This window comes from Pelophylax lessonae, assembly GCF_965119305.1.
Source record: "Pelophylax lessonae genome assembly, chromosome: 1".
Taxonomy (NCBI): Eukaryota; Metazoa; Chordata; class Amphibia; order Anura; family Ranidae; genus Pelophylax; species Pelophylax lessonae.
The window spans coordinates 631658402-631669656 of NC_138768.1; the positions used below are offsets into that span (position 1 = coordinate 631658402).

Consider the following 11255-nt stretch of genomic DNA (forward strand, 5'->3'; position numbering starts at 1 on the left):
CTCTGAGTCCTCTACCTGTGGGATTTCCCCTTCCCTAAGCCCCATCATTTCTCAGGATAGAGATTCTTCAGGAATATGATTCACTTGTTGAGCCTACTGTTAGTGAAAATGGATATTGCATCACAAACACCAACTACTGTAGTTTGTTTAAACGGTAATTATACTGTTGGTTGAAAAAACAACACCTGCTAAAGATTTCAAAGACTTTACTGGCACCCCATGGCCATCACTGCTGGGTTGAAATGAATGGGGGCAATGGAACTGACAACTTTGTCGTATTTGGCATAGCAGAAATGTGGGATAGGCAAGGTGGGTCTCCTTTCATTACTGATGTCTTAGAGCGGGGGTGCTCAAACTTTTGAAGAGCAAGAGCCACCCAAGTGATTTGGTAACCAGTTGCAGGCCACAATGAGCTATGGGCTTTTACCTCCCCCTCAACCACAAATGTGAATGAGCCCTTTTCCGCCACCCCAGAGCAGGAAGTTTCAGGCCACACCAAAGGTCTCTGTGAGCCACGGGTTGGGCACTCCTGTCTTAGAGGTATGTATATAGTTGAGCACTCCTTTATCGGAAGACTACGCCTTTTTTATTTAGCCATCATACATACATACATAGAGTCAGTAGCTTATATATAATCTGAGTTGCTCAGTTTAAATCAACAAGTTGTCAATTCAGCACCCTCAAAAGTCATTTTCACATGAAATGCCAAATATCAGTGACAGCAGAGCACAACAGGATAGAGTTGCAGTGCATCACGTGAGGCTTTCTTCTCGGGGCAGCAGAGAATGGGATGTTTATCATATCTTTCAGGGACATAGAACATTGCATGAAAGGGAAAGAATGGGAAGGAAAACACTCTGAATGGTATAGAATTTCCTTTGCACCGATAGGAATTCAGTGTAGATTTTTAGCTTCACTGGCCTTGTAAAAAGCAGCCCCATGGCACTAAGTGTAATATTGTTGCATGACAAAGCCACCTAAAGCCATGCATGTTTTTGTGAAAGCTTCCTAAACATGCTGCTAAATCCTCTAAAATGCGACTTAACTGCTTTGCCTTCCATCAGCACAGCATAAGCAAGGCAACAGCAAATGGACAAACAGAAAATATGCTGAATGGGCAAACAAATAGGCTTCAGCTGGTCTTTTGGTTCACAGCGATGGGCGCTCCGTGAATACCAATCACTGTATTCTCCGCTGTACTGAAAACCCACAATATCTCTTTTCATCCCGCGGGCCCTTTTCACAACAGCAATGGGTCTTTATGTCTTTAGAATGACACCAGCCTCGGTCTGCTTCCGCTATCCAAAGGCGTGGGAGCTGGGAGAAGAAATTCAATCAAAAAACCTTTTACCTACTTCTTTGCAACTGCTGGATCCCTTTTCCACAATGCCTACTTTTTTTAATCCACATCATTTAAAGGAGAACTGCAGTCAGTTAACTTAAATCAGCTATGTAAATATCAGTTTGTGTGCACTTTCCGTTTTCGTTTGTGTGAGCGAAAGCACTAACATAGCTTAAGGTTTTATGCAGTGAAGTACTTGATTACAGCTGTTTGCAGATGGAGGTTTGGGGGGTTCAGTGTGGAATAAAACATTACAGTGTGAATTGGCTAGATAGAATCCTGACTAATCAGGAGCAGAATCATGATGAAGAAAGGCTTCAATAACTGCTACTGGTCCATTGGGGACTTTACTTTCTTCCAAGCAGTGTATCCAAAAACAAGAAAGCAGACAAGGAATCACTTTTCACGTTACATATTTCTTCCCTAATTTTGTGTCTTGCCGGCGGTTCTCCATTAATATAAAATGATACGGTGTAAACTGTGTTTGGCAATGGTGGTGACAGGCTGTTTCCTCTTGCACTAATGTGAAAACATTTATTTAACAGCATCTGAATAAAACCTAGTACATCAGCCATCTGTCTGCTTGCACTTACCATAATAATCCTATCCCCTTAAAAAAACTTCCTCTAGCTTTGTATTTGCATTTGGTATTACTTTTAGACACTGAAGCCTAATAATTTATAAATAAGAGCATTTTTTTTTACCAAACGCTGTGTAAGGATTACTTTTTGCACTGGATTTAAATGTAAAATATGATACCACTGGTGGCTCAAAAACTTGAAAAGCAGAGTTTGCTTATTCTATCTTTGAAAGGCATCCATGAAGGTAGGGTTTATCCTGGGCCTTCATAAAGCCCCTGTCCTCTTCCACCAAGTCAGCCATCTTATTGGGGGAAGAGCAGCCACATTTTTGGGGTTCTTTCTATTCTCTTGCTTCTTTGCAGGTTTGAGAACATGGCTCCCTGTAAAGAAAAGAGCTGATACTTACCTGTCCCATCACTCACATTGCCAATCTTCAGTTTCTTGAAGAGCTATGGTGGCTAAAGAATTTTAAACATCAGATGCTATTCTAGGAGTGTTGGAAGCCTGGTCCCCCTCTGTACTCATTGGTTCTGTCTACCGACCCCTACATCACTACAGGCACAGTAATGACATAGGGAGGCAGTGGACAAAAACGCAGCGACCTGGAGGGGGCATCCAACACACCTGCCAGTTTGTCCTATGCTGAAGAGTTTTTAGCTTTTCTAGAAAAAAAACCTTAGCAGTGTGTGAACCGTTACGGATTGATTCTTTTTTTAGTAAATGTTTTAATCTAGCAATGTAGTTATTTTAACTTTAATCCTTACATTAAAGTGGATCTGCAATGCATCTAAGCACCGCAAACCCAAAAAACGAAATCATTTTTATTATACAAAGAAAACTCCCCTACCAATCCATGTCTCTATGCTTTATTTTGTTGAGAAATCACTTTGAAAAACACCCCCTAGCATTTCTAGCTATGGCCATTTTGAGTAAGGGCAGACAATTCATGTAACATTAACTTCCTGGAATACATCTGCCTTTAGCTCAGGCATGCAGGCAGGAGAGTGTGCTTAGCTGAGAAAACCCCTCCTCCTCTCCTCCCCTCCTGGGGACTACTGGGATGTATGACATAATTTGCCTAGGCAGGAAACCAGGAAGTAACTAAAGAAATGTAAAAAAAAATAATATATATTTTCTACTTTCTGCATAATTCCTATATACTCTATTAAGCTGTATGTTCTCCAATGATTTGTTTACCTCCCTTATTCCCTTAAGGAACTATAAGCCGTTCTACTTTCTCTATCACTTATTTTTTGCCCTACTAAAGGTATCTTTAAATGGTTAACTTCCTAGTTCCCAGGTGGCTGGCATGTCCTCTATGTGACAGTAACAAGTAGAGACAGGTGCTCTTTGTGGAGTTATCTGAAGACCATTAGATCTCTGATGCCTCCTCCGCCTTGATCCCATGCAGCTTACCCAAAAGCTCCTGTCAGAATACTGAAACGCTGAACCTGAAATTTTTCAGAGCTAAGCATTTCCAGATCCATCTTATAGAGAGGAAATTGGTAAACAGGCTCAGTACTTTTAAAACATTCTATTCTCTCTCTATCTAGAATAAAATTACAATAATTACTATAATGGTAATTACCAATGGGCTTTATTCTCTTTGAGAGTGAGTTCGTCAAGCGGAAGAACATAGTAGTAATAACATCTGTCTTGGAAATGAATGTACGCTTGATGCAAAAATAACTCAGTTGCGCTAATAAGTGCACTTTTGGATATTAATATACGCCAAGCACAATCAATCCCGTTGTGCTAAAATGCACAGTTCTCCGCTCTTTTGTATAAGGCAATTGAGCGCGCTCAGCAGTACCCAGTAATACAGACACAAAGGCTGCTGTCACATTGGATGCTCAATAGATTGTCCTCCTTAAGGCATGGAGCTCTGTTTATTTATGGGACAACAAAAAGGACAACAGTAGGAAGTGATGGCTATACAACATCAGCCAATCTGTTCCAAATGTACAGTCACATGACACAAGTTACTCATATAGAATCAGCCAATGACTCACTTGTTTACATTCAAATATACAATAGAAAGGGGGGGTACACGATCGTGAATGAGCAGAACAGTGTTCACGGCTTCCTGTCTAACACTACACAATGAAACCAGTGTGTAGAACCGTGAACGCTGCTCTGATCAAACTCGTGCACGTATTCCCGCCACTACTGCTAGCGTGAATCCCATTCAACAAAGCTAAGAGAACAATGCCTAATAGGATTATACTACTGTTCCCATAGACACAAGGCCATCTGCGGGGAAAGAGCCATGCTGTTTCCACTATGGTGATCAGGCATAGTAGAAAGACATGAGTGTGTATCCCTTCATAGAGGCAGATAGATCTCAAAACGATATTGACTTCACAGAGAAAACAAATCCCCGCCAAGCAGACAAATCTGCACATTATACAGGGGTCCCCGCTGGTGGTCATATCCTTGCTGCTTGATCCTTGAACTCCGCACTGTAATACACATAGATCTCTACCAGCAAACAAATCAATGTTTGCCGGTGGAGATGTCTATGTAGAGCGAACAAGTCTACACATCTAAAGGAAGGTTTTCACTGCCAGTAGTCTTTCCTCAATGCCGGTTCGCCCGTACACGCTCTAATGAGTGTATTGCAAGCAAACAGACAACTGGAGCCATAATGACAAGCTAAATAAAACACATCCTAAAAAATGTCCACACTAGTCCTAATAAAATTTGCACATCTCTGCTGCACCTACTTGCTGCAGGACCACTCAGGATGAACTAAGGACTGAGAACGTAGCCTCTGAGGGCCTATTCACAAACATTTTTGGAGAATTGATGCTCATATCAATGAACAGGTCTATTCATTTTCTTAGGCCCTCGCCATGCATAGGCAGTCCAAAAAGTGCACCTGACATATTTTTGCATGCATGTAATAACAGACACATGTGTTGCCATTGTAAGGTGTTGGCTACAAATAGATAAGGTACACTTGCACATACACCACATAGACACAAGTGTGAATGTGGCTTTGAGCTGCCAGGACCTGCTAAAATAGATGCAGTAAAGGTTTGGGTCCCTTTTCTTCACAGAAAAAAAACAGGATATCAATCATAAAGAGATTCTCCAGCATGTTAGAAAATCCCTTTTGATAATTTTTAGGCCATGTATGACCATACCTACAGTAGAAGACAAAACAGTTCCATTCCATAGCATATGTGATATTTGGAGTGCATGTTTCTAGATAACTTGCATTTACATTTCTTAAAGAAAATCAATCTATTCACAGTAATCTCCTCTGTTACTATCTTATAATGTCACTATATTCCTATTGGCTCACAAGGTCTGTGAGTTTTAAATACAGTTCCATTTTTTTGTTTTCTGTAACTGATATTGTGTCAGATCCCTATAGATAATATTTATTGACATATGCATTATGTTCCAATTGCAAGTCCCTTTTACTCATAATATTGCATAATGGAGATTAGGAATATACTTGTATTTCAGTATTATGTTATGTTTTTTTATTTTTACCTTTTTCGCATGACAACTTCTGCTGTGTAGTAAATGAGGGAACTATTTTCTGAATACCTCCAGTAGAGTTACCCTAATCTTGCTAAAGTGATTGTAAAGGCAAAAATATTTAAAAAAAAAACACAAACATGGTATACTTACCTGCTCTGTACAATCGTTTTGCACAGAGCAGTCCTGATACTCCTATTCCGGGGTCCTCCGCCAGTTCTCCTGCCTCCTCCCTGCTGCTGAGTGCCTCCATAGCAAGCCACTTGACTCAGACTCACTCCCGAGCCACGCTCTGTTTGTCTATTGACCCACCCTCCTCTTTAGAATGTATGGACCCAGATTACCATGTAGTAAATGGGTCATACAGGCTGAATAACATAGATGTCTCCCAATGTGATTGGGTCACCGGATGCTCAGAGGCAGGAGTCCCCCGCAGTCTCCAATGAGGTTGTCAGAAAATCCCATGCAGAGGTGTATACATAGGAATAAACCAAACAACACAAACATAGTGTAAAACCATTATGGAAAATCATTCAGCCCCCTTAATTTAATACTTTGTAGCGCCACCTTTTGCTGCGATTACAGCTGTAAATCGCTTGGGGTATGTCTCTATCAGTTTTGCACATCGAGAGACTGAAATGTTTGCCCATTCCTCCTTGCAAAACAGCTCGAGCTCAGTGAGGTTGGACGGAGAGTGTTTGTGACCAACGGTTTTCAGTTCTTTCCACAGATTCTCGATTGGATTCAGGTCTGGACTTTGACTTGGCCATTCTAACACCTGGATATGTTTATTTGTGAACCATTCCATTGTAGATTTTGCTTTATGTTTTGGATCATTGTCTTGTTGGAAGACATCTCCGTCCCAGTCTCAGGTCTTTTGCAGACTCCATCAGGTTTTCTTCCAGAATGGTCCTGTATTTGGCTCCATCCATCTTCCCATCAATTTTAACCATCTTCCCTGTCCCTGCTGAAGAAAAGCAGGCCCAAACCATGATGCTGCCACCACCATGTTTGACAGTGGGGATGGTGTGTTCAGGGTGATGAGCTGTGTTGCTTTTACGCCAAACATAACATTTTGCATTGTTGCCAAAAAGTTTGATTTTGGTTTCATCTGACCAGAGCACCTTCTTCCACATGTTTGGTGTTTCTCCCAGGTGGCTTGTGGCAAACTTTAAACAACACTTTTTATGGATATCTTTAAGAAGTGGCTTTCTTCTTGCCACTCTTCCATAAAGGCCAGATTTGTGCAGTATACGACTGATTGTTGTCCTATGGACAGAGTCTCCCACCTCAGCTGTAGATCTCTGCAGTTCATCCAGAGTGATCATGGGCCTCTTGGCTGCATCTCTGATCAGTCTTCTCCTTGTATGAGCTGAAAGTTTAGAGGGACGGCCAGGTCTTCGTAGATTTGCAGTGGTCTGATACTCCTTCCATTTCAATATTATCGCTTGCACAGTGCTCCTTGGGATGTTTAAAGCTTGGGAAATCTTTTTGTATCCAAATCCGGCTTTAAACTTCTCCACAACAGTATCTCGGACCTGCCTGGTGTGTTCCTTGTTCTTCATGATGCTCTCTGCGCTTTAAACGGACCTCTGAGACTATCACAGTGCAGGTGCATTTATTTGGAGACTTGATTACACACAGGTGGATTCTATTTATCAACATTGGTCAACACTGGATCATTCAGAGATCCTCACTGAACTTCTGGAGAGAGTTTGCTGCACTGAAAGTAAAGGGGCTGAATAATTTTGCACGCCCAATTTTTCAGTTTTTTATTTGTTAACAAAGTTTGAAATATCCAATAAATTTCGTTCCACTTCATGATTGTGTCCCAATTTTTGATTCTTCATACAAAAATTACAGTTTTATATCTTTATGTTTGAAGCCTGAAATATGGCAAAAGGTTGAAAAAGTTCAAGGGTCCAAATACTTTCGCAAGGCACTGTATACACCTGTGAATGGGATTTTCTGACAACCTCATTGGAGACTGCGGGGACTCCTGCCTCTGACCCAATCACATTGGGACATCTATGTTATTCAGCCTGTATGACCCATTTACCACATGGTAATCTGGTTCCGGTGAGCGCATTCATATTCATTATGCTGGTGTGGGGATCTTCTCAGTCTATTATCACCCTATGATGTTTTTGGATGCTTCATTCATACATGGGATTTATCTTTATATGTACTAATATGATTTTCACTGGACTCATATTTATGTCTTCGCCATTTATAGAATATCACTGAACTACATCAGTAGATTCGTATTTGTGGCATTTTCACTGTGTCAGATTTCATTTTTTCTTTTTATATTTATACGAGTGTCAGCAGCTTAATTCACTTTTTTATCCACAGTTAGCGCAGTTTGGATATATTCTACACCCTTCTCTTTGGCTGTGATTGACAGCAGCGGGAGCCAATGGCTCCCACTGCTGCATCTGAGCCAGTGAGGAAAGAGAGAGCAGCGATGCTCTCTTGCGCAGCTCTGGATCAACATTGAGCTTGGGTAAGTAGAAGGAGGGACTGGGGGGAGCTGAACAACAGAAGGTTTTTTTTTATTTAAAGATTGCATTAAGGTAAAAAAACTTCTGCCTTTAAACCAGTTTAAAAGCTTTTCATATGCATGTTAAAGTTATTGCCCTAGCATTTACAATCTAATATCAAACAGTTAATGTGTGTTTGAAGTTTAAGATAAGTGACACAAACAGTGATAAATAGTATTTTATTATTTTATAATAACAATTCACATGTAGATGTGCTGCCCCAAAATAAGTATTGAATGTTTGACTATTTAAACTTTAACTATAACATTTGAACTCTAATAAATTACGATATAGATAATATTTTATGTAGCAGGTTTTCCAAGCATTGGGCCTGATATGGGTCTACCATTGTTACCTGTAACACTTCCAACACATTTAAGTTGAATACCCAAGTGTGAGATTGGAGACAATGACCATTCTGGCATCTTTGGTTTGTTTTGTTTATTTTGTAATGGGGATGGGAGAAGGGAATGAGTGGGATACTCCTCTGGCTCAACTAGGTTTAACTGGGACTCCTTACAGAAAATGCCTGTTAGCGCTGTCTTGACGCCAGCTGAATGCCGACCAATGCCTCCTGGCGCTTGAAGATACTGCTTTGCTGAACTGTGCTAGAACTTCGACTTTAACACACTGGTTAACTCAGAAGATCCAGGACTGTAATACACTTGACTCGTGACACTCTGTTTAGCTCAAAAGTCCGGTGAGCAGCTCCGTCCAGCCCTTCATTGACTGAGGTAGCTCCTTGTAACTGCTTGTGCTGCTGCAACTCTCAACACTGTACACTGCACACTTAACTCTTCAAGGCCCAACCGCTGGCCCCCCCTTTTCACTTCAGGGTCCTCTCACCAGGCAGCCCCTCTGACAAGTCAGGGTCTTTTTACTAGGCACCCGCTCTGAATCTTCAGGGTCCTCTCACTAGGCACCCGCTCTGAATCTTCAGGGTCCTCTCACTAGGCGCCCCCTTTCCGCTAGCTAGCTCCTGGATCCCAAGGACCTTCACCGGAGTGGCCACCTTTAAGCTGGGCAGACCCCTAGGGGTAGTTTACAGTACTCTCAAACTTGGAATGCTTTCCTGGAACTGAACCCCTCTTTCTCTGCTGGTCCTCGGCACACCGGATCCTCTCTGCAGCTCAGCTCTCTCTCTGTACTCTCAGGCAAGCCACCCGATCCTTCTCACAGGAGGAGAGACAGCCATACTCTCCCTCCTGGGACTCTGCTTCCTGCCAAAGATGCTGCATCATGCGCTCCCCTCTAACTTCTACCCACTCCCAGAATCCTGTGCGGCAGAATCTGCCTTCTGGGGTAGATACAGGCCTGAATGTGCCTCTGATTGGGTTTCCACCACTGCCCAATGAGAATCCTTTCATGGAGCCAGTGGGGAGACTCCCCTCTCAGCAGCCACACCTGGGAGGCATGACAGCCCAGCTAAAAATCATGGCCCTGCTATTAGGCAGCCAAGGCCCACTTTACTTTACCTAGCACCTACCTTGCTTTTCTACTCCATACCCATACCGTTTCTCCCATCCCCTATGTTCCCTAGTTCTACTTTCCCTATAGGAATACCAATGTTCTTCTCTTACTTAGCCTACTGTCCCTTCCCTCACTTTGTCTTTTTCCCCTTTCAGTTTGGAATAATTTATCCAAAAAAGCAACAGTAATAGACCTTATGCTTTGTATTTCAACAATTAGTACTTTTAGGGATTCTTAGGCAAGCCATAAACGACTCGCTTTTCTTTCCTTCCACTACGAGTCGGGTGGAAGGAAAGAAAATTGCACAATTCCCACATTAACACAGTCATTGTTGATGAGGGAATGCCTCCCGCACTGCTATTGTATTCTGTCGGTAGGGGAGGGTGGAGGTGTTTGACGCAGTGCGCTTTCCTGGATACCAAAATGCAATGATTACTGCTAGCATCTATAGCTACTAGCAGTAATCGCATGTAGAAGAATCCAACAGGCTGGTTGTATCCAACTCGATCAATAGATTGAATTGGGTACAATCAGCCTGCCCATACATTGGCTGGTCCCTGCTGCATAGCTGGCTTTATATTCCCACCATTGTTAACTACAATTTATAGTTGTAATAACAATGGTAACTGCATCTTGACTGTGATCTAATGTACGATGTTGATAATTTTTCCATTTATTTGTATGCATTTAAATAAAACATTTATATTAAAAAAAACTATACCATGTATGATCATGTGCACAACAAGCTTCCAATTATTTTGTACTGGTGGACAAATGTTTTATGTAGATCTGGTATTAGCCTCTTGTTTAATATAATATAGGGCTTTTGCAACTTTTAGTTGTGAAGTGTTCTCACACAATGTTGTCTACTTAATGTCATGACTACATTTAACATATTCAGTTATATGCAATTACATTTAAATATATTTATTTTTGCAGATCACTGCTGTTTGTCGAGAGGCTGCACTGTTGGCCCTACAGGAGGACATTCATGCCCAGTGCATTATGGGAAGACATTTTGACCAAGCTTTAACTATTGTTACCCCAAGAATTCCTGACTCACTTATTACGTTTTATGAGACCTACCAACAAAAGAGTGGACTGCATAATTTATGAGATTTGTTTTGAATAGAGGAAACCAAACTTTTGATTAAATATTAATAATAAATTAAATGTATCTATTTTCTTGCATTAGTAAAAATATATGATTGATTAATGAAGCTTAGTTTGACAGAGATAATAGTCTAGAGAAAGTATTAAACATTTAAAATGGGTACATTTAAATGTGTATACAAAATATTTAATCTGTAAGAATAACTTGAGAAATGTTACCCTAAAGAGGTTCATTTTAAGATGGGTGATGCTTGACAGATATTGAAAGACGGCTCCTTGCAATGGTAAAAGCTGTTAATGAAAATGATCTAGTGCTGATGGTAGAAAGTGTGGAAGTTTTATGGATAAAGTAAATGGTATCTGAAGAGGGTGACAGAGTCAAAACTGACACCTGGAATTTTTAGGTGAAAACATTTGCATTTTATTTTCCAGTACATTTAAATATTTTTTTGGAAAATTTGTAGAAATGCAACTCGCATCACTCAGACCTTGACATTTTCCAGATATAGGGGAAAAATATATTATAACGTAAACACATCAAAAGGGATTTTTTAAGATAAAATGGCAAACAAAATGTTTGGATAAAAAGAATTTGGGCCACTACACACCAGTGCGTTGATCTGCGTTTAAGCGCAGCTTAACGGCAGGACATCTGAAAAACAATCACTTCCAATGTGTCTTATTCACGCCATGATGCTGCAAATGCATGTTAAA

At 40.9% G+C, this 11255-nt stretch overlaps 1 protein-coding gene across 1 annotated transcript in view; it reads left to right on the plus strand.

The window, feature by feature from the left end:
• Window positions 1-10596, plus strand: part of AFG2A (AFG2 AAA ATPase homolog A) — a 707754-nt gene extending 697158 nt beyond the window's left edge. Inside the window, exon 16 of the mRNA XM_082261533.1 lies at window positions 10368-10596. Within this exon, the coding sequence (XP_082117659.1) occupies window positions 10368-10544 (177 nt within the window). The 3' untranslated portion in view covers window positions 10545-10596. The remainder of the gene's footprint in view (window positions 1-10367) is intronic.
• Window positions 10597-11255: the final 659 nt, after the last annotated feature.